The sequence below is a fragment of the Podarcis filfolensis genome, assembly GCF_964270895.1.
Source record: "Podarcis filfolensis genome assembly, chromosome: 4".
Classification (NCBI taxonomy): Eukaryota; Metazoa; Chordata; class Lepidosauria; order Squamata; family Lacertidae; genus Podarcis; species Podarcis filfolensis.
Genome location: NC_139607.1, coordinates 78283785 through 78308696, shown reverse-complemented (window position 1 = coordinate 78308696; position 24912 = coordinate 78283785). Strand labels below are relative to the sequence as shown.

At 42.3% G+C, this 24912-nt stretch overlaps 1 protein-coding gene across 3 annotated transcripts in view; it reads left to right on the top strand.

Moving 5' to 3' along the window:
• MTUS2 (microtubule associated scaffold protein 2) overlaps positions 1 to 24912 on the top strand; it is a 312287-nt gene that overhangs the window by 228736 nt on the left and 58639 nt on the right. For all 3 annotated transcript variants that reach the window (XM_083608962.1, XM_083608963.1, XM_083608961.1), the window contains 2 exons: positions 7861 to 8022; positions 17961 to 18059. In XM_083608962.1, the coding sequence (XP_083465088.1) occupies positions 7861 to 8022; positions 17961 to 18059 (261 nt within the window). The remainder of the gene's footprint in view (positions 1 to 7860; positions 8023 to 17960; positions 18060 to 24912) is intronic.

Here is a 24912-nt window from a genome sequence, read left to right as displayed (position 1 = left end):
GGAATTTGGGTCCCGTCCAGGAATGTCAAAATGACAGCCAAAGCAGTTTCTATGCTTTGATTACTCCCATACACTTTTGAAATTGGGTTACTTGGAGAGTTTCAGAACTGGCTCTTTTTTAGGGGGTGGGATGCGGCATTTCAGTGCACCTGCTTTGCTCCTTGCGCTGTACCAGGGTGGGCTGCAATTTAACTCCTGCTCTGAGAGCCATCGTTTCTTGCCGAATGTTATTACAAGACTTGCTATGTTGCACCTAGTTGTCACGAACTGGCAGGATGCAGAGGGCTGATGGGAGACATCATCTGGGGATCCCCCCTAGGGTTTTGGTGGTGGGACAACAATAAGTGGTCAGAGGGAGAAGACTGGGAGGAGGAGGAGGCGTCGGAAGTTGAAGAGGCAATAGGGTTTAGTGAGCAGAAAGAGTCTGTGGCAGAGAACAGTCCAGACTTAGAGGCAGGAGAGGAGAAGGAGGCAGGAGGCAGAGATGAAACAGGCTGCTGAAGAAGCCAGGGAATCTCCCCTTCCTGCTGTGACTAGCTCCCCTCCCTCTTGGGCTCCTAGAACCAGAAGAGGTATGTAGAGAACGGAGCAATGAGAGACAAGACAACGGAGCCTTAGGCTACTGGGAAAGGAACCTCAGGGAGTGGTGGGACTCAGTCCTCGCAACTACCTCATTATGGCAATACCTATTGGGGAGAGTTGCTGTGACCACTAGGCCTGAGCTGTTTTCATTTCTTGAATAAAGAGTTAACTGACTCCAGGTGTTTTATTGCTGATGTTTGCTGACTCCTGCTCTTGACACTGGTGTAGCTGAGAATCTATAGGTCTCACTCTGACAGCACTTCTGCCTTCAGACTTGCCTTCTTTCCAGTAATATCCACTATCCAAGCTGCTGAAAGTGCTGCACTGTTGATATCAGAATAAACAATTCCCCCACATTTTTATATGGGGGTGGATTTTCATAAGGGAGGGGTGACTGGCTGTACGGTGTGTATGCCTTATTTGCTGGTTTTACTTCTGCTCCTACAACCTGGAATCCATTAAAATGATGGGCTTAAGTTGCTTTGTGGAAAGGTACATTGTCTTGAATATCCTTAAAGTAGAATAGTTAAAAATAGGGTAGAAATATAAAAGATGAATATGAAAATATATTCTCCTCCAGTAGTAGGAAAGCATCTGTTGGATGCACTGAGATTAATGTCATTGTCTTACTGTTAATAATAAACACTGGATCATTTTATTAAGAGGTGGTGGGTTTAAGATAGCTTGTCTGAATACAAGAACCTTTTGCTTAAATTTGATACAATTTGTTGCACACTCTTGCTTTAGAATAATAGCAATTTTGATGTCGGTATTTTACGTATTTTATTCCTGCGTCCCTCTTACAGTGGACTTTAATTTTATAAAATCATGAAATAATCTTGAAAACATTGCACTCTTTTGAGAAATTCTTCAGAGGCCTCATCTGTATGCTTATCAGACCTCCAGGATGCTGCGCAGGTGTTTGCTTGAAAATGTACATCCGTTTGCAATAATCATAAAGTGTGAACTCTGACTTGAAGAAATCAGTCACTGATATTAGCTGCCTGCGGAATAAAATGATCAGTCGGCTTTATCTCCCTCTCTGGGTCTGTGTTTCCAGAAAAAGATAGATTGGGCTGGTACCATTTCTTACTACTCTTTTTGCAAACTATTTTCTGTCCCTGATCCTCCTCTGTTACATCTCTAAATTCAACATAGCCACACGACATGATGAGGCTTCTTGATTGCTGGCTGATAAACTCAAAGGCTAAATATAAGCGTTGATTACAAAGGCACAGTCTAGTAACCTTAAAGGCTGATTGTCCAAAGATGAATACTATTGTCCCAATCTAAAAACCCCTCTGCACTCCACCACACACATGGAACCCTTGCAAGCATTCCAGCCCATTCATTTCAGTGATGGGAATCAACTTTTGCAAGTAGACTAAACTTTCATTTAGTACGGTGCCTCCATTCACCTGACCTTCGGTCTGTTGTGTTACAGCTACTTCTCGGGAGGTTAGAGGCTGTTTCAAGCAGCATGTATTGCAAACCATATTGCCAGGAATTATGGGATACATATTTAATACTATGCTGCAGGCTGTGTTCCTTTTTTTTCCCCAACAGGGAAATGTAAACAATGGTGTTTTGCATGAAATATTTCCCCTTACAGTATTGGCATAGGATTTGTGTCTTTTAGTTTTAATCTGTATCATGTTATTATTCTGAGCAACAGAAACTTAATTCAGTGTTATTGTAACACCCCACTCTGCCCACTCACCCCCTGCCAGCCCCAATTTCATTTTGTATTGTTGTGGTCCTTGGAAAAGTCATTTATGGAACTGATGCAATGTTTCTTTCTTTTTTATATATATAAATTTTTTATTGGTTTTTCAACACATAATAAAAGACAATACATCACAATACATAGACAAACAAACATATAAACACGTATAATTTCTTAACCTTTTTTTTCCTTAATCCTTCTTTCAGCGACTTCCCCATACCTCCCCTTTCTGCATCCCTGTTTTGAATCTTTCCAGCAACCCCTAATTTCAATTACTTATAGCACTTTCTTTAAATCTTTTTTCTCATATCCAATTGTTTGTCACTGCAATTCTATTTTGCATTACCCAAAACATTTTAACACTCATTAATTTTGCAACAGTTCTTAAGATAAACTTTAAACTTCTTCCAATCTTCTTCCACCGTCTCTTTCCCTTGGTCGCGGATTCTGCCAGTCATCTCAGCCAGTCCCATATAGTCTATCACCTTGGTCTGCCATTCTTCCAGTGTGGGTAGCTCTTGTGTCTGATGCAATGTTTCTTGACTGTGTTGTTAATGTCTACAGTATAGGTTTCATCCTCAAGCAAATTTTGCCAGTTTGATTTTCAGCAGGACAAAATTTGGGAGAGTAGGATTATGAGCCTGCATGGTATAGTTGTTAGACTAGCTCCTAATTCAAATTGTGTAGAAAGCTATAGAGAACCATAGAATTGTAGAGTTGGGACGGACCCTGAGGGTCATCCAGTCCAACCCGCTGCAATGTAGGAATCTAATGTGGGGCTCGAACCCATGACTCTGAGATTAAGAGTCTTGTGCTCTACCAGTTGAGCTATCTTGGGGTACCAGAGTTTAAATTCCAGCCATAAAGCTCACTGGGTGACTTTGGGCCAATCACTGGTGTTATGTATTGAAGTTCTCAACCTGGCCACCAGGGGGGAATTGTGTATATACCTAGTTTTCACTCAGGTCCACGTCAGTTAATTTAAGCGGGAAACCCTGGCCTGTTGTTACAATGTTGACAGCCGGCTGCCTATAAAAGCAGGCCGGCTGAGCTGTTTGCTGTCCAGTTCAGTTCCAGCTTACTTATAAAGAACTACTTGGAGAAATCTCTGTGTCGTCTGCTTTGTCAACCCACTACTTAATAACTGTCTCTCAGCCTTACCTACCCCAGAAGATTGTTGTTGTTAGGATGAAATGGGGAGAAGAAGAACCATGTAAGCTACGCATTGAGTACTTGGAGGAAACATGGCATGTATATATAATAATGAATAAAACAAATGCACAAACAATTTAGCCGCTATGTTCAGTTCTGCATTCTCCTCAGCGAGGAAAGATTGCAGCACCTGGGACATTTTCATTTAGGGAAAAGACACCTAAGAGGTGACATGACACAATATTATAGAATGGCATGGAGGAAAAACTTTTCTTTGTGCATTTTCTCCCTCTCATGACAATACAGTTTGGATAGCCAACGAAGCTGAAATTTGGAAGATTCGGGGCAGGTAAAGGAAAGTAAATCTTCACAGTACATAGTTAGACGCTGGAACTCACTCCCACTGGAGGCATTGAGGGCCACCAGCCTAGATGGCTTTAAAAGAGGATTAGATGACTTCATGGAGGAGAGAGCTATTTAAGTATGCTAGCCGCAGTGGCTTTACTCAGCTTCCATAGTCAAAGGCATTGTTGCTTCTGAAATGCCAGCAGCTGGGAACACAGGAAGGGAGAGTCCTTTGTGCTCAGACCTTTCTTTCAGGTTTCCCACAGGCATCGGGTTGGACACTGCTGAGAACAGGATGCTGGACTGAGATGGGACATTGGCCTGATTCAACAGGCTCTTCCTTTGTTCTTTATGTTCTTGCCCCACAATTTCAAAACCCTTCTTTGTCAGAGACGGAATTGTTTTTAAAGTTTCCTCTCTTCTGAGGGTATTCTCCTTGACTCACGTTGTCTGTCTGCAGAACCAAAACGTATGCACTAACAAGATCAGTTTGCATATAATGGGCATTTCCTAGTACAATATTGCTTGGTACACAAGCAGGTCGTATTTGGGGCTGCCTTTCCGCCTTCCTACAATAATGCTACAATTAGTCACTACATCTGCTGTATTTCAAATGCTAACAGTATTTATTCAAAGCTGCATTTCATACTAAATAACTTTAAAGGCATTTCCCCCCGGTTGGTAATGAAAGAGCCTTCTCAGAAGAGATTATGTAACTTCCCCTGACACCTCATACTTCAAACAGAAGAATGACTTCCACGCTGGAAGCCAGCCAGATTTGTAAATTGAAGTGTTCTCTGTATAATAAATTTCACATAAGAGAATAACAGATAAGCACATGAATTTTCAATAAAAAAGACATTTGACATATTCTACTGGGCAAATAATAATAAAACATTTTCTTCTTGAAGGCAACTTCTTCCCTAATTTGAATTTTAAGCTAAATTGGCCAGAGAGAGGGAGAGAGATTCCATAGGCAAGCTGTCCAAATGAGCTTAGTAATCACAACACCATGAATAATAAATAGCATTAAGATTATGTGGATAGTTCATTTGAAATGAGATTTATTTACTTATTTTGTTAACAATGTATTTATACCACCCTTCATATAAATTCTAAGACTGTTTGCAGCAGTAAAATGTAACTTAAGAAAACAGTGCATTGAAGCAAGATCAATTAAAAGCACTTCTAAATAAACAAATAAATAAATGTAGTGTTCTATGACACTTTTGTCACATCAGCAGAAGTGGGTGCAAATTTGCATAAGACAATACATGGGCTATGCTAACTTCATTTAGAGTAAAATGAGGGGGGAAGGGAGATTTTGGAAAAGAATTAGTGGAACACCTCTGGGAACAAATCTAAATTAGAACTCGAGAAAATGTTTTAAAGATAGCACATTACTGGTACGTGTGCCCAGCCAGGTTATATAGAATTAACACATCCAATCTTTGCTGGCAGTAATGCAGTTTACCTAGCTCTCTAGTACACATGTGGTGTGTAAAAGCACATTAATCTCACATCCTATATGCTGCAGTACTTGACTGGTGTTTTGTGTCAGGCTGGGTTGCGGAATGTGGCATGCATATTACATAGAGGCCCGCCATAGAATCTAAGCGGTGACTTGAGACTGCATGTCTTAATTACTGTTTGCTAATTTGTGATCTGTTCTTTGCAATTCTGCACCAAAACATCTTTGCTTACATAGAATAATAATCATTCCTGCTCATCGGCCTGTGGTTTTCCTGTTCTCTTTTGACTACAGCAGGTTGCTTTTCTTTTGAATTTTTAATGTCACTTCATTATTTGAGAAAAGGCCCAATATGTTTGTAGGAATCCATTCTGATTTCGGAAGTGCTGCTTTCAGCTGGGACCCACACAGGCAAACAGCAAACTTTATGATGGTGTGTGTAGTTATAGCCAAGACACACACCTCTCTCACACACCTGCCTTGGCCGGAAATGTGTTTTCTTTCTTGCTCTAAAATGGATATATATTTATAATAAAATTTAAAGTTTGCAGAACCAAACCAAGGCAATGTTTTCCTGCAACCAAATCCACATGTATGGATAGGGTGACTACTTCTTTAAAAGGCACAGGCATATAAATAGCACTGCATTGTGTTCTTTTTAATATGATGAGAGTAAGCACAATACAGTAGTTTTCCTGTGGAATTCTGTACAGTATATCACTTGCCTTATACCTTCCCCCCCCCTCGTTCTGTTGCGAGCACTGAAGCCACAAAACACTGTAATCTCTCAGTCTACTTAAGCATCCCATTTCCTCCCAGTGCTGGCCTTTTTAGAAAATGTTTTAAAAGCACTGATTTCCATGCATATGCGAAGAGCACAGCAGGGATTATTTTCTGGGTTGGGAAATAGCTGAAGAGAATATACAGGGGTTGCAAAGCCTGATAATTTGTGATTAGATATGAGAATGAGATCAATATGGATGTGCTGATTGAAAGAGATTGTACTGGGAAACGATAATAAAAAAACAGTGCAAGGCTCTATTCTGAGAGAATGGCAGTTTGCACTTGTTTCCTAGTAATATAGTAGGAAACTGAAATCACAGGCAGAGAAATGGATACGTTCCCCTTTCTTGCAGCAAACACAAGCCAGTTTGCTTTTCAATCAAAAGCACAGCTACTATTCTACTGAAAGAGGTCCTTCCCTAGGCAAGATGAGGATGCAGGAATGCTTGCACACTCTCAATGAAACTACAGCAGTCTTCCCTCAACCTGGTACCTTCCAGGTGTTTTGGACATAATAAAGCATCACAAATACAGCATATTTTTTAAAAAATAAATAGCAAAGTACCAATAAAACAATTGCAAACTATAAAACACTATTAACAAAGTAGCAACTAAAAAAAAAAGCTAAACATCTCAGTTACAGCAAAAGTCATATTATGTGATTAACAAATCAATAGGGCATGTATAATCTATAAAACAACATTACCAAAATAGCAACTAATAATAATAATAATAAAAAGCTGTCAAGTTCACACACTCTCTTTCCCCACAATTCATAATCTTTCACTCATTTCAGTTCATTGAAAGACACATAAATACATATACCGCCCATTGTTATGCCAACTCAGATGCTGTGCTGGCTGATGTCTTTGGGCAGTGGTCTCTCAGGCCCCCTTACCAGTGGTAAGGTTAAGTGCTTTCTTTCCTGGCACTACCGCTCTGATCAAAGTTGGAGCCTCTCCTCCTTCTCCCATGACTGCTTTTTAAAAAAGTAGATCGGTTCACATCTCATCTATGTTAGTTCTCAGAAGACCAAGTAGAATAAAAATGAAGCCTTTAGTAAATAAGCCTTTTACCATTTCACTTTGTAAAAGGTAAAGGGACCCCTGACCGTTAGGTCCAGTTGCGGATGACTCTGGGGTTGCGGCGCTCATCTCGCTTCCGGGTCATGTGGCCAGCATGACTAATCCGCTTTTGGCGAACCAGAGCAGCACACGGAAACGCCGTTTACCTTCCCGCCAGAGCGGTACCTATTTATCTACTTGCACTTTGACGTGCTTTCGAACTGCTAGGTGGGCGGAGCAGGGACCAAGCAACGGGAGCTCACCCCGTCGCAGGGATTCGAACCGCCGACCTTCTGATCAGCAAGCCCTAGGCTCTGTAGTTTAACCCACAGCGCCACCCGCGTCCCATTCCACTTTGTACATAGCTGCATACACACCATACATTTGAAGTGCATTTGAAGCACGCACACACCCCTCAAGAATCCTGGGAACTGTAGTTTGCGCCTCACAGATCTATAATTCCCCGCACCCTTAAACTACTGTTTCCAGGATTCTTGGTGTATGTGTGCATGCTTTAAATGTATGCTACGTATGTAGCCTTCCCGCTGAGTTGATTGAAAACGATGCAGTACATCCACTCCAAAGCAAGTACAATTTAACTTCATAATTACCCAAGTATTTCGGAGCAGCAAACTTTTTTAAATTTTTGGTGAAGGTTTGAAACTGCAAATGCAGATCTAGCAATTTGTATCTATTTTTTATGAAGTTCTAATTAGTGTGGCTTTGGCTTCCCGCAGGTTCAAACTTTGGAAATGAGGAGCAAACCATTCCTAAGGCAGCTGAGCCTTCTAAAGAAACACTCAAGGGGGCCAGTAGGACTCCACCACAGGCATCAAACAACGCAGCAGCTGCCCGTAGGAGTTTACTTCCAGCGCCGAAGACTGCCGCAACACCTGCTGGTGAGCTTTTCAAGCATGCATATCAGAGTCCGTATAATGTACATGTACATATACATATACGTGCATGTTCCTAAAATGTATGTTATGGCTTGGTCCTCATTTTCCGGCACTTAGAATTCTTCCACCTGCAGGGCACCAGGCTCTGCTCTGAGATATGGGTGGTGACCAAATCCTTTCTCGTTTTGTAAACAGCTGCTGCTGTTTAATGCATCCTTTCCTCCTGAATGCATGGTCCTTTTTGGATGTATTAATTTCCCTGAAAATTCCCTGTGAAGCATTTGCACCAGTCTATCTTCTGGTCATTGGTCATTTTGCTTGTCGTTCACACCAGTCTACCTTCTGGCCATTTGGCATTTTGCTTTCCCTTGAGGTTATTATTATTGATTTAATACATTTGTATCCCACTTTTCCTCCATAGAGCTCAAGGTGACGTACATAGTTCTCCTCCTCCTCATTTTATATTCACAACAACCCTGTGAGGTTGGTTAGGCTCAGAATAAGTGACTGGCATAAGGTGAACTTCACGGCTGAGTAGGGATTTGAACCCTGGTCTCCCAGGTCTTGAGGGACACGGGTGGCACTGTGGGTTAAACCACAGAGCCTAGGACTTGCCAATCAGAAGGTCAGCGGTTCGAATCCCCACGACGGGGTGAGCTCCTGTTGCTCGGTCCCTGCTCCTGCCAATCTAGCAGTTTGAAAGCACGTCAAAGTGCAAGTAGATAAATAGGTACCACTCTGGTGGGAAGGTAAACGGTGTTTCCGTGCGCTGCTGTGTTTCTCCAGAAGCGGCTTAGTCATGCTGGCCACATGACCCGGAAGCTGTACGCTGGCTCCCTTGGCCAATAAAGCGAGATGAGCGCCGCAACCCCAGAGTCGGCCATGACTGGACCTAATGGTCAGGGGTCCCTTTACCTTTTACTCCCAGGTCTTGGTCCGACACTCTAACCACACTAGCTCAGATATAAATAGGGCTAATAGGGCTCGCATCCACCATTCCTTTTAATAATGCAAACCAGCCATTTATCTTTATGTTTCCCTAATTTACTGATATTTAACAGTAATGTAATTAGCATTGTGAGGACTGCCCATAGCTCAGTGGTAGAGCATCTGATTTGTGTGCTGATGGTCCCAGGTCCAATCCCTATCATCTCCCGGTAGAACTGGGAATGGTCCCGTTGCTGGATAAGGCCAGTGGCCCAACTAGTCCAGCACCCTGTTCTCACAGTGGCCAACCAAATGCCTGTGGGAAACCCTCGAGCAGGATCTGTGCACAAAAGCGCTCTCTCCTACTGCGGCTTCCAACAATTGGCATTCAGAAGTGTTGCTGCTTCTGACGAAGGAGGCAGAGCTTAGTCATCATAGCAAGCCATGGATAGCTCTCTCCTCCATGAAGTTGCCCAACCCTCTTTTAAAGCCATACAGGGTGGTGGCCATCACTGTGGGAGCAAGTTCCATAGTTTCACTAAGTGCTGCATGAAGAAATTCTTTCCTTTGTATGTCTTGAATCTTCCAACATCCACCACTGTTGTGGTGTTATAAGAGAGGGAGAAAAAGTTACTTGTCTTCTTCTAAACTAAGAAGTCCCAAACACGGCGACCTCTTGATCATTTGGGTTGCCCTTTTCTGAACGTTTCTCAACTCTCTAATTTAATTTTTGAGGCAAGGCAACCAGAACTGTATACAGTATTCCAAATATAGTCGTGCCATAGATTTGTACAGCTGCATTACGATGTTGGCAGCTTTATTTTCATTTCCTGACAATCTGGAGAGCTGCTGCCAGTCCGTGTAGACAGTACTGATCCCAATGGACCAGTGGTCCTCCTCAATATAAGCCAGCTTCGCCTGATGCTGTTTTATCTCTCTTATACACGCTCTATCACGCTTATTCCTGTCAATTTTTCACATTACTTAGGGTGACAAAGCACAAGTAGGTGCTTGGGAATCATTATTTTTTATTAAATGAGGAGAGAAAGGGTAAAAAGGCTAAAGATGAGCTGGAGAAAGGAGGAAGACAGCATCGTGTTTCTTTCACAGCAGAGCTCTCTGGTCCAAGACAACAAATGTTGTCTAACCACTGCTATTTATTTTCATGTCAGGTCTGATATTTAATTGTGACACTTATCTAAGCACAGGTTAAAAAGCCAAGAGTGCAGCCAGCAGTGACATCAAGCCGGTTGTTGAAAGGAGAGGAAGTTTTGAATTCTTCTGGATAGATGATGTATTGCATTAGAGAAATGGCTGGTTATACAGGGATTTGGCTTTGGGCAAACATGCATTGTCATTATAGCTTTATCTCCACCAGTAGTCATCAGGGGGCAATAATGGAACAAGGCAAGGCAGGGGAGAAAGGAAGACCTCACTTCAAAATATTTCAAGAACTCATTAAGGAATAATCTGCCCCTTCCTCCTTTCGGCCCCTGCTGGCTGCCCTTGCAGCTGTCAGCCACTGACAACAGTCCTGTCAAGAAAAAAATGATAAATACCAGTTTGGGGGGAGGTGTTAAGTGAGGCTGCCAGCCTCATTTTTCTGAAAGCCATAAATGCTAATAAGAAACTTGCCAACATTCTTCTGGTGGAAATCAAAACAACAAGCAGCCCCCAGTAAGAAGCAGGTGAAGCCTGGAAATAGGGAGCTGGAATCAGATCCATACTCTTGGTACCTAAAAAATACATAGCTTTAGAAAAATATGAAACTATAAACTGGGGGTAGATAGGGGAGAAATTTGATTCAGTTCACACTCAAAGGGGAACCTACCTAATTCGCAGTTTCCAAAACAACTGAACCGAAATACAACAATCCTTCAAAATTCTCACTGCTCTGAATTTTGCAATGCAGTTGCAAAATGCCCAGTGATCTGCTAGGATAAAGTGTGCATACAAAATCATGTATTAGGAAAAATAACATACAAAATCATGTATTAGGAAAAATAACATACAAAATCATGTATTAGGAAAAATAACATACAAAATGCATTATATTAGGGAAGATTTTAATTTGCAAAAATGTGTATATTGGGACTAATTTGTACTAATTTGTGCTAACTAAAAAGATGGTGAATTTTTATGAAGACTTTTTTTTAAAGAACACCTCAAACTGATGTGGGGATGTGGAGAACTTCAGACTGGAATAATGAGAAACTAAAAGAAACTGAAACGGACGTCCCTACCATAGACCTGCATTTATTTTTTAAAAATGTAATGCAGGAATATCCTTCATGTCACAAAAGGAGGTTCACATACCTGCCACACATTAAAAAAAGACATGAGGAGGGCACATGGACTAGCCTCATCTCTCTTCCACATGAGGGGGGGACCCTGGCCCAACCAGTCCTGCCTCATATGGAAGAGCATACATCAGCAAATATGCAGAGCCCTTCACACCCTGGCCAACCATACAGATGGAGAAGAGGAATGGTTGCTGCAGATGTCAGTGGTGAGGTTGGGGCTGGTCTAAAGCAACTCCACAACCCTTTTCATGCATTATTTCAAAGCATGGGGAGAGTCATCAGAACACCACCACCATCTTAGAATGCACCTAGCTCAGGCTCAGCAAATCAGCACATCTTTGTACAATTGTTTGGGATTATCTGTCCTTATAAGTAATGATGGGAAGTTGTTGGCTGAGTTGAATGCATTGAGCTGCCTCCATCTATCCCAGTATGGCCTACTCTGACTGGCAGGGTCTCTGGCAGAGGTTTTTGCCAACCAGATACCAACTTGAGATTGTTCAAACAGTTTAACCTGAGACTTCCTGCCTCTGGGCTCTGATCCATCAGCTTCATGGGAGAGCATGTGAGCCGTGAAAAGCACTGAGGTCTGGTTGAGATCTTTCTCCTCCCATTTCATAGAAGAAAAGATTGATCAAATCAGTCTAAATATGAGGTAGAATAGCTTCTTCTAATTACTATTTTTAAAGTGTTTTCTGATGGAAAGAAATTAATAGGGAGAACAAAGGAAGCTGATTCATGCAGGATCCATTTATTTGTACATCTTGGCCAATATTGTCTGGTCTGACTGGCAGCAGCTCTCCAGGATCTCAGGCAGAGCTCTTTCCCTTGCTACCTGATCCTTTTTAAGCTGGAGAATCCAGGGACTGAATCCTTGTCACTGAGCTGTGATCGCTCCCCCACAACACCTGAGGGCATATCCAGATGAATGAATCCTACTTTTTATTGATTTAAAGAAGCCAATGCTGAAGTAGAGAGAAATGGATGCATTTATGTTTTCATATCACGAGCCTCAGTCCATTACGTATGTGTATACACCATGACCACCCTCATTGTGTGAAGGAGGTGTTTATTATTTATAGTATTTATTTATGCAATTTAAAGACTACCCTATAAATGGATATATCTGGGTGGCACGCAAGGATTAAAAGAATATTACAATGAGACAGAATCAATACTGTACCATTATAAAATCACAAATCATGTTAAAGCAGAAGACAGGAAAAGAAGGTTTGCAGCAGCTCATTGATTTGAAATGGAGGACCAAGGAGTAAAATCCACAGATTTAAAACCAGGGGTGTATTGACTCCCAAGCTAACAGGGCTAAAGACCGGGACTGTTTTGCACCCAGCCTCTAATGTCTCGATCAGGTGCTTCATGCGGTGCACACACCACCAGTCAGCTGTTGGGTGGGACAGCACCCACAGAGGGCAAGGGAGAGGCAGCAGAGGCCAGCACTGTGAGGAAGGGAGACGAGAGCCAGCCAATGAGAGTGCTGGTGGTGACCTCTGCTAGGCAATCAGCTCTGTGGGAAGAAGCCAAGCCAATCTCAGCTCAGCACAAGCAGCAAGTACGGGTGAGAGCCTCAAGATGCCCATCACCCCATTAGTTCTTCTGCCCAGCAGAGGGCAGGATTCCTGGAGCTTGTCATCACTGTGATTCTCTGGTAGGAAAGAGTGGACTGGCAGACCCCACATCACATTCCCACAAAATGTCATCTCTTGGACTATAGTAATTCACCATTTTAAGGTGGAGACAGACATATTCTAAAAAGAGGACCAAGCATGAAGAAGAAGAAGAAGAAGAGGAGGAAGAAGAAGAGGAGGAGGAGTTTGGATTTGATATCCCGCTTTATCAGTACCCGAAGGAGTCTCAAAGAGGCTAACAATCTCCTTTCCCTTCCTCCCCCACAACAAACACTCTGTGAGGTGAGTGGGGCTGAGAGACTTCAGAGAAGTGTGACTAGCCCAAGGTCACCCAGCAGCTGCATGTGGAGGAGCGGGGAAGCAAACCCGGTTCACCAGATTACAAGTCCACCGCTCTTAACCACTACACCACACTGGCCAACTTTCTTCCACCTTCACAAGCTGAGCTCCACACACAGTAGTGGACGGCGTGGTAAAGGAGAGGCGCTCACCTGACCTCCCGGCTGGTGAGTAACTGCTGCTTTCCAGTAGGGGGAGGGGGCAAGGTGGCAGGGAGGGCAGCACCATGCAAATGCACTGGTAGGAGCACTGGATTGGCTCAGCCAGTGAATTTGCACTGCACCAACCTGGCCGCTGCCTCACCCTTCCGTATCCCAGTAAGCAGCAAGAGTCACGTATCTTCAGACCAGCACGCTGTCCACTACTGGACATGATCAATAGGGAAGTACCAGTAAACTCAGGCAAACAACAGCAGTGTTATTGTTTGAACCCCACCCATCTGACTGGGTTGCTCCAGCCACCGTGGGCAGCTTCCAACAGATATAAAAATGTAATAAAACATCAAACATTAAAACTTACCTGTACAGGGCTCCTTCAGATGTCTTCTAAAGTTGTATAGTGCTTTATTTCCTTGACATCTGATGGGAGGGCGTTCCACAGGGCAGACATCGCTACTGAGAAGGTCCTCTGTCTGGCTCCCTGTAACTTCACTTCTCACAGTAAGGGAACCACCAGAAGGCCCTCAGAGCTGGATCTCAGTGTCCAGGCTGAACAATGGAGGTCTCCTGAAGTACAAGAAAACTTGAGGATAAAACATTAAGGGAAGAAAGGGAGCCCCCCTAACATGTCAATGAAGACTGAGCGTCCTCAGAGGTCATGGAATGCTGACTGCTGAGGGGGAAACAGGATCTAATGGAGTATTCTTGAATAGGGCATGGGTGGCTGTTGGGAACCCTGAACAGGAACACACCACACTGCAATATTTTTATGGCAAGTCCCAGTTGTTACAGATAATAATAATAATAATAAAGAAATATTAAAAGTGCAGAATTGCGGTGACTACGACCAGTGGCTGCCACAAATTAACAGAAATGGCTTTTGAGAGATTGACTCCGGAAAGGAAAAAGTATGTTTGAGCTGAGCCAATGCTCTAGAATATTACATCTCTCTCCCCTCATTATTCCCCATGGTGTATGGAATGAATAGCAGTGGGTGAACTGCCTTGCATGCCATTTAGCTTCAAATAGGAAACATCTGAAAGGAAGGGTTTCACCATAGCACTTGAAATGCATGCATAGCGGAGGAAAGTGCATCATTGTAACAAGGTGTAAGTGGGAAATTCATTTGCAAAGGAACAGCTTCAAGCATCCTAATGAGAGGAATGCAACCCTGCAAAGTTCCATTTGAAATATGTCATGTGTTGGGTTTTCCTAGAAGAGGACTGTTCCTCCCATACAATCTCATTTAAAAGGGAAATATAAATCCCGGGTAGATAGCAGATCTAGTATTTTCATGAGATCTGCTTGTCATCTAAATTAGGCAACAGGGTACCGATAATCTTTAATTAACACAACTAGTATCTCACCATTTTGCTGCACCACAGCAATTCAGACCGTCAGAAACAAAACAAAAGAGAGAGAGAGAAGACAAGCGCCTAGCATGGGACAACAACATTAGAAAATAATTGCCATGCAAATTGCGTTGATGACAGGAGTTGATTGCTTTTCTTCCACTCTATGAAATGAGTAAATTTAATTAGATTTCACTGTATTACACCATCCACTTATGCATATTTGGAACTTTCTCAATTTTGCATACTTTGCTGGCATGTCAAAGATTAAACAGAAAAAGATTACAGAGGAAGAGGAGGGAGGGAAGATAAGAGATTGGGGGGGCAAGGATGAGAAAGCATGGGATTTGTCCTTTCATACTCTAGTGAAATAATTGTGCTGCGTGAGGAAATGTTGTGAGACATGTTTTCTTTATAGAAAGTTGGTAGTTTTCAAGAGAGAAGGCAAATATTGGTCAAGAGCTTTGGAAACTAAGGTGCTCTTACTTGCTTATTTAAAATATGCTATCTCAGAAAATGATCTAGATGTGGGAACTAGTGTTGTCACTGGTGCAAAGGTAATGGTCACAAATAATTGGGAAAAGAACATACTTCCTATTGAATCTGAATGGATCAAAATGGTTTGTTCCATTGTGTCAATGATCAAATCAACCTACTATAAAAGAATATAGTATAGAATCTGCCCAATAGGTTTATGCAGAGAGGGGTGTTTTTTTAAATAAAGCTCAGGAATAATGTTTAATGACAATTATCTGCATTGCCAAATCATGCCCTGAATTGGATCAGAGGGGTGGTTTGCACCACATTAGAACCTTTTAAGGAAGAAAATCATTTTCAATCCTAACCCTGTCTGCTTGGAAGTAAATCCAAAGGAAAGTAAATCCTAGGTAATTGGGGCTAGGTTTGCAGCCTTAGCAAGGGGAACAAAAGCTGGGGGAATGATCCACTGCTTCCTCCCTACCTTCCAATGGCTCTCTTGGGCAAAAGAAGAGTAAGTCAGCTGCCCACAATCACCACTCGCCAACGTTGCCCCACAGAGAGACATGGCCTTTTTGCAAGCATGTGATCTAAAACTTAAAATCAGGTCTAGTTTGACTCTTACGTACATATATAGCCTTTTTAAAAAAAAAAAAAAGACAAAAAGAAAAGTACAGGAAAATAAGTCACTTTCAGTTGGTAAAGGACAAAAATAATTACTAGCAAAAGAGTCAAAGTCAAGAAATAGAAAAGAACAAAAAATGAATCTTCCTAGGCTGACAAATATAAAGTTCGGTCCTTGTTTGCTTACTTATTCATGTTATTTCCATCTTGTCGAGTAATTCTCTAGTGAGAACTGGATTGTTCTTTTTTCATAACCTTTTCATATTTCTAGCTTATCTCATCTTGTCTCAAATAGTGTGTGCAGTAATGGCTCATTACTTAGGAAGGGCATGACTGCTCGCGAGCACTGGGGTGATGGTAGGAAGGCAAAAAAGTTAGAATTGTTTATCTTTCTCTGCAGAAGGCAAAACAAGCTCCCCCCCCCCCCCCATTAGTAGGTAGCTTGGAAACTCCATTAAAGATGTTTCTGAGGATGGTTTCATTCAAACTTATATCAAGTAGCCGCAGTGGCCATTTTTTGACATATCGGCTTACTATACCAATATGCCTCCTGCCAACCTAGCAGTTCGAAAGCACGTCAAAGTGCAAGTAGATAAATAGGTACCGCTGTGGCGGAAAGGTAAATGGCGTTTCCATGCACTGCTCTGGTTCGCCAGAAGTGGCTTAGTCATGCTGGCCACATGACCCGGAAGCTGTACGCCAGCTCCCTTGGCCAATAAAGCGAGATGAGTGCCGCAACGCCAGAGTCGGTCACGACTGGACCTAATGGTCAGGGGTCCCTTTACCTTTTATACCAATATGCATAAATTCCCATAGAAACCAAAGAAGAGGCCTCCGCCGGATCAGGTCAAACGTCCATCTAGTCCAGCCTCCTGCTCTCACTATTAACCTTCAGACATCTTTTGAATACCCTTCTTATGGCAACGTGCCCATTCAGCTGTTTGTTTGCCTTTTCTAGATGAACCAATCGTTACTGTGATTGATTTGTGGTCTACGTTGCACCCGGCTTTGACAATTCATGTGATTGGGTGGCATTTAGAAACTTTTGTAAATTAAATAATTAAATAAAACATTATAAACTCCTTGGCTACAACTTTGCAGACAGTTTGGCTGCTGAAATTCCACTGAATCCAACCCCTAACGGTCCTCGGGATGGCAGCTTGGACTTAACCAGAGCTCACATTTTGACTTGCAGAGTAGTGTGTTATATTGCGCCATGTGCTCTTTCAGACATTATGAAAGTTTTGAGAAGCCAGCAGCAGTTGTTATATTATTATTATTATTATTATTATTATTATTATTATTATTATTATACCACCCTATACCAGGAAGTCTCAGGGCAGTTCACAGAATAAAATATTTAGTGAAATAAGTTAATTATCCAAATGCAGAATTGCAAAAAAAAAATGCTTGTTTCTCTCCTACCGCTTCCAACCACAAAGCACTAGAGCCACAGATTTCATTATTAGCATTCTCTTTATTTGAAGTCACTGAAGATACATATCACATAGATGGCGAGTTTTTAACGTATTGTGACAGTAGCTTGGTTTTCCAGGTTCATATACCCTGCAGTAAAATACGACTGATCTATTTGTCATTTTTCCCTGTACATGCACAAGAAGGATGTAAAAATGTATTATTTGAGCATCATTTATCTTTCATCTGAAATGATTGCCCAATTTGACCTTGGTTTCCACACACACACCCCATTACTGCCCATTATTATGTAGCCTGAAAGCAAATAGGTTTTAAATGCCGAAGGTAGACAACAGAAAATGTGTCCTTAAAAATGCTCAATGACTTGTCAACCTGTTTCTAAACCTATCTACCTAGAAGTAATGTGCTAAAGCCCTTTTCATGCATCATACCTGTGTTTGTGTGTGTGTGTGTGCATGCGTGCATGGAACACAGGTGTTGGTGCAATCATATCTAATGGTCCTGCTGCAACTTCCACATGACCTGCTGCACTTCCCTTCCCTGTCACATGTACAATTGAACATGCATATGGCACATGAAAAGAGTTAATGTAATCGCAGTCAGACAGAAAACAAACAGCTATGCTTCCCATTCAGTCACATGCAAAACAAACATCCGTTGTCTTAACCTTTTCAACAGGCTCCAAAAAAGAAGTACAGAAAGATCAAGAGGCCAACAGACCCACAGTTTCATCCCCTAAGAGATTGGTTGTATCATCCACCAAGCTCCACTCACCAGGTATGTATAAACCAAACAGACTTGTTTTTAAGGACTGTTTGAACTTTGCCAATATTTAACGTGCATCAGTATTGTGTGTTGGCAAAAACTTGTGCCATTGAAAGGAAGCATACACCAAAAGCTGTTGTATTCGAAACAAGTCAATGCTGTTTTCAAACCAAATTTCAGCAGGCACATAGACACCTGCTGGCACCGCACTGATGACCCATGAGTTTGGTAGTCCTGGTCAGGTAAGTGAGTCCCTCCCAAAGCCAGAGAATGCAGTTCTGACATCTCATTAGTACAGTGGTACCTCGGGTTACATACACTTCAGGTTACATTCGCTTCAGGTTACACACTCCACTAAGCCAGAAGTAGTGCTTCAGGTTAAGAACTTTGCTTCAGGATAAGAACAGAAATCGGGCTCCAGCGGTGCAGCAGGAGGCCCCATTAGCTAAAGTGGTGCTTCAGGTTAAGAACAGTTTCAAGTTAAGAACGGACCTCTGGAACGAATTAAGTACTTAACCCGAGGTACCACTGTAAAAGGAATGGGAACCAAATTATCAAGAGGTGAACTTGCTTGGATACCCCTCTGACTTTTCTGCTGGTGATGTGAGGAGCAGGTTGTTGATGTGCTGGTTCACTTCTGGTTTTGACTCTCAAGTCAGTAAGGGAGCTTAAAATGGCTCTGAATTTCCATGGAGTTGGCATCTCAACATGATATATGACTGTTGATTTGGTTCTCTGATGGAATGGGCGAGAGGAAGAGGGTTCTTTACACTGATTTGTACATGAACAGAAAATCTATAGATGATAAATGGCCATCTGTCAGGGATTCTTTAGCCGTGATTCCTGCGTTGCAGAGGGGTGGACTAGACAGGGGTGCCAGCTTCAATAAAATATTGGGGGAGGCGGGTAAGTCCCTCTCCACATAATAAATAATAGATCACAAGACCATTTGAATGGCAATGCCCATCAAATTTAGGGGGAACTCGACCCCTAAGAGTTGGCTCCTATGGGACTAGATGACTTTTGGGGTCCCAATTCTAGAATTCTCTGATTCTCTGAAATAATAAACTTCAAACTTGCAGCTTGTGCAGCAGGCAAACTCTGTTATGCCACTTGGCAAAGCAAATTCTGTCCGGTTAAGTCTTTGAATGGAATAAGCCATTGTTGTTAACTGTTTAAAATAAGGCAAACTATTTGAAACACATGATCATACATAAACAATCAACAACTCTTAACAGTGGCGGCGGCAGCAGCAAACCCCTCATAGCAGTAATGGGTCATTACATTCTGTCAGGGAACTGCCATCGGAGCCAGAGGGAGAGGGAGGGCTCCAGAGGGATTCCGGAGAGCGTCCCGGGAGGGAGAGAAGCAGCCCATCTTCTGGGGAAGGAAATCAGCGTAGCACCAGTGGAGAAGGGGGGCAGATGGGGGAATCGGCGAGGTGGCTCCATGACTCCTCGCCGGAGACCAGCAGGGAGAGCATGGGTGCTCCGCTGCCCACACCCTCCCTGCGCAGAAGACTTCCGCGCAGGGAGAGTAGGCGGCGACTAGGCGTCAAAGAGCTTCTTTGCTGGAAGAAGTTCAAGAAACGCCCACTGACGGATTCTGTCAGCGATTGAGACAGCCACGGGTGAGTGGCTGTCCGGACAGAAAGAGTTCACCCAGTTAACCCAGCCAGGTGTGGCGCCAATTTACGCACGAGCAACCCCTAGAACCATTACACATTCCTACAAAATTTCAGTTATTTCTACAGATACCTTCAGAGGACAAATATAATCCTGATATATTGGCACCTGTGCATCAGATACATGGCTGCACCTAGCATTTTCCTTCTGCTCAGGGTCAACAGACCCACCGCTGAATTGCGGAAATTGTATTCTAAATCGCTCCATAATTGGAAAGCCAATAGGTGGGGAGGGGTGAGCCAGAGCAGCTGTCTCCACAGGAAGAAGAGAGGCAAAAGCACCAAGCTTTTGTGCATACGTGATTCTGTCGGGCTGCAATGTTTAGCTACTAATCAGTTAGATTAATTGAGTGGAACATTTCTGATAGGTTATAAAAAATGACCCCAATAAATCAAATTTAAATTACATTTTTATATAAGAGCTTACAAAAGCCATCAGGAGTGTGTGTGGGGGGGTTGTGTAGGCACTATCAAAGAAAAGCTATACCTCTTTCTTTCTTGCATTGAAGGCTGTGCTCTTCTAAGGACTAGGTGAAGTGTAACACTGATTGCATGTAGGCAATTAATGTGCATTTTAAAAAGTACATTACTACTGTATGGATCAGGATCAGGACCGTGATATGTGGGTGAGGGTTGTGTTTTCCTGACAAAAATCTCTCTCTCTCTCTCTCTCTCTCTCTCTCTCTCTCTCTCTCTCTCACACACACACACACACACACACACACACACACCCCTACTATTAGTTCTGCAAGGGAAGATTCCATTGAGTTGATTATTATTGATTTTATTGGAATTTGTAGTGATTTTATTGTGTTTTTAATTATTTTTATTGGGCCATGCAGTGGGTTTTAAGGAAACCTTTCCATGTGCTATGGGTCTGATAGTTGTGTGTGTGCAAACACAATCACACACAGGCACACACATCCTGCAGTGGCTATTTATTTTTGTTTTTTTAAAAGAAACATGCAAGTTGATTGCTTATTTGTAATGTGCTTTGAGGTCTTTTATTCAATTATGTGGTGCATACATTTTTTAAATAGTTTTTTAAATGTAGTTTGATCCTATGATAATCCATAATGCAGAATATATGTGCATAATCTAAAACAACAACAACCCGGAAAGTATATCCTTTTATTCAGAGCTATTTTTATTCAAATGCAAAACCTAAACTGACTTTTATCAGTTAAAATTTAGACAATTAACAAATCAAAAGTTTATTTTGACAGCCCTTTGGGGGTTGCAAAATTTGACATGGAGTACCAGAAGATGTTTAATACTGCAAAAAAAATTATTAGCCTTTTCAATAGCACTTAGCGGCCATAAGGCATTATCAAATTTCACATGCTTCAGCGCCATTTATCTCAGCAGGACTCAGGCATCCGTAACCTTGCCCTAGATGGTGACTTATTACTTAAAATTAATAGGATTTTTTTGAACCCACAGTCTCACCTGACCCCAAAAGACACTTTTTGAAATAGAATTGCATCCTTTCGTAGGCTTGAACCCTTTGTTTAGCTTTTTTCCAATCTTTCAAAAAAGTGAAAACAAATTATCCTCAATTTAGTGGGAGTTAAAATGATTTCAAGGAGACATCCATTCAGTCTTTAAAAAAACGGTACTTGAATCTTCATAATAACCTTCAGGCACTGTGTTTTCTCCTTATGTGTTCTTGGAGAGGGCTGAAGGTTATATGGGTTTACATACGTATCTTTACATATTTGCTGCATTGTGCTGGATTGAGACTCTTTCAGGCTTAGAGTAGACTAGCCTTTCCCAACCTGGTGCCCTTCAGACATTTTGCATTACAGTGGTACCTCCGGTTAAGAACTTAATTCGTTCCAGAGGTCCGTTCTTAACCTGAAACTGTTCTTAACCTGAGGTACCACTTTAGCTAATGGGGCCTCCCGCTGCTGCCCGCCGCCAGAGCACGATTCTGTTCTCATCCTGAAGCAAAGTTCTTAACCTGAGGTACTATTTCTGGGTTAGTGGAGTCTGTAACCTGAAGCGTCTGTAACCTGAGGTACCACTGTATAGCTCCTATCTTCATAAGCACACAAGAAGAGCCTGCTGGATTAGGCCAATGGCCCATCTAGTCCTTCATCCTGTTCACACAGTAGCCAAATGAATGCCTGTGAGAAGCCCAAAAGCAGGACCGGAACACAATATCACTCTCTCCCCCACCTGTGACTCCCAGCACCTAGTATTCAGAGACCTACTGCCCCAAACAGTGGAGGAAGAATCTAGCAATCATGACTAGTGTCCACTTATCCTCCATGAATTTGTCTAATCCTCTTTTAAAGCAATCCAGATTGGTGGCCATCACTACCTCCTGTGGGAGTGCGTTCCATGGTTTAATTGTGTGTTGAGTGAAGAAGTACTTTCTCTTGTCTGGGATGGAATTGAAGTGTTTGGAGGGACCCAAGGGTCATCTAGTCCAACCCCCTGTAATGCAGGAATCTCAGATACAACAAGATCCAGGACAGATGGCCGCCCAACCTCTGCTTAAAAACCTCCAAGGAAAAAAGAGTCCACAACCTTCCAAGGGAGACTGTTCCACTGTTGAGCAACTCTTACCGTCAGAAAGATTTTTTTCTGTATGTTTCGTCAGAATCCCATTTGGATAAGTCTAGGTGATGCTTCATCTTGACACTCTTTTAGCTGGCCAGATACCACCATCTTGATCACCTTGTCCAAGAATGAAATATTTGTTACCAGGCAGTAGTTATCTAAAACCTCAGGGTATTAGGAGGGCCTTTCAGAATCTGTCCCAACACCACCTTAACTTTATTGAAGTCCCATTGTGTTTAAATAAATAAATAAATAAATGTGTCTATTCAAAGCATGACAAGGCCTGGATCCGACCATAGGAAAGGCTTTTCAGTGTTTCCTTTAATGTGCAGTAATCCTCTCCGGTAGACATACTGCTTGTATTATTTTATCCTAAAAATCCAAACCTTGCTGTTCAAGTGACTGAAAATATTTTAAAGCAGTCATGTCTGTACCCATTAATATGTCTCATTCTGCTTCTCCATAACACTCCAGAATTTCACAGCTGTTAAAGGAGCGTGGCAGAAAGGAATTTGGAATTCGTCCCGGCATCAGGAGTGTATTTTCTGTCCTCTATGTGAAAACAGCAGAATGGGGACAGAATATGCATACTGAGTTGTTCTTTTAGCCCCAGGTGAATAGAGGAGTTCAGGTTTATCCCTAAGGACAAAAACCACTGTTTAAATTACAAGGACATTTCAGAGTATTTGGAAGGACAACTTAAAGGCTTGCACTTCAAATACTATAAGGCTGTGGGGAATTGGCGAAGACGATGGACAAAATTTCAGGGAATTTTCCTTAATTAAATCCCAGCCAATTTAGCTGTGGAGTCCTCGAGGAAGTCACTGCGAAGCAGCCTCACTGGCCTTGCTATTATACAACTTTTGTTGTCGAGTGAATTCTAAGCATTTCAGAGACAAAACACGTGTCTCTCCAAGCCCTGCTGTGGTTTCTTTTATCCATAATCATAGGGAAGATGGGCAGCTTGATCCTAGAGGGATTCAGCGGCAGGTGCAGCAGAGATTTGGAGCAGCTATAAGTAATATCCAAAGTATGGCAAAGGCGGCATAGAAATAATTGGCCCGTATGCTAACGCAAGCCACCCTGACCTCCCACTTAACTCTCTGAACAGAAAACAATTTCTTAAATGCCAAAAATCTACAATGGCAGCTTTGAACTGGCACTACAAATCTACCGCGCCCTCAGCTTAAGCCCTTTACAAAAATACGCCAATTACTCTGGTCACTTTTATATGTAGTAGCAAGCCAAGCTACTCACCTTAATATACCATACCGTGCAGGAAACCCAGTTATTGCCACACACTGTTCTTTTCCTGACATTATTATTATTATTTATTAAATTTGTATACCACCCTTCAACCATAGATCTCAAGGCAGTTCACAGCATAAAAATACAAAATAAAAAAACAAATGTAGTAGACATGAGTAGATAAAACAAAGCACTGTGGCGTGATGACTAAACTCAGGACTGTGGTTTGTTTAACCTGAACAAGCCAGGATCGCTAGCTAGCCCTTAGCCATATAGCTGCTTGTGGGCTTGCAAATCCTGGCTTCTTAGGGTGAAACAAACCACAGTTGGGTAACAAATCCACCTGAGGATAACAAATCCGTCTGACATATGAAGCAAGAGCAATCTGGCTATGTGCATGAGTACACAGTTCATGCGCAGTATGTTTTATTAAGCCACACCTCTTGGCTTAGTGCTATGTGCAAACGCAGCCACTGCCTCCCCTTTTCCCCCATTTGTCCTTTCTGTCTGGAACTTCTGCTTGGCACATCTGTGCTGCACAAAGGCAATACAATGGCATTGTAGGCAGCAGCTGCAACACAGGCAGTAGTATCCTCCTCTAACAAACATACTGGGATGCTGGCACCTGGTTGTGTCATCTGCTTCCTCCATGCAGCAGCTCATTGGATGAGACTTTAGCAAATGCACAGAATTTTACGCACAAGATAAACATATCCCTTTTGTTTTGATTATTTACATCAGGTTCAAGCACCGATACACATTACATCAGGAAATGCAAATTCACTGAGAACCAGCATCTGATCAGGCACACATATGTGTCAAGGTGCGTAGTAGCCCAAGCTAGCCAAGTTCTTTTAGCACCTGAGGTAGAAAATCCCACAAGTGCCTCTCCCTGGGACTGAAAATACAGTAAGAATAAATTTTAAAACTAGCAATTTGCTGCCCTCTCATAGCTCCCAGGATCAGCCGGCTGATGTGGCTCCCTCACTCAGCATGATGCTTGGGCCAGCTCAATAAGCTCTGCACAGTTTATGGTTGATAAAGAGGATGGCAAAGAAAATGTGAAATTAAGCACAGAGATTTGCAAAAACTGCACTGAAAAAATGTCTGTGTGGAGCATCTTCAGCTGAATATTATTTAAAAGGTTGCATTCATTGTGCAAGGCTGTAATGTTTAGATCAACCCCGAAGGAATGGTATGATGCCTTACAATGTTGCAAAAATCTTCACCCACTGATCTCTCTGAAGATCTGCTGTGGAATCCATGGCTGTATATAGCCTTAAGCCTAGAGATGTCGGAGACTGTGATGACAACAGAAATAGCAGTGGGAATTGCCTATGTTCACTTATTTGTCCTATATCCGGA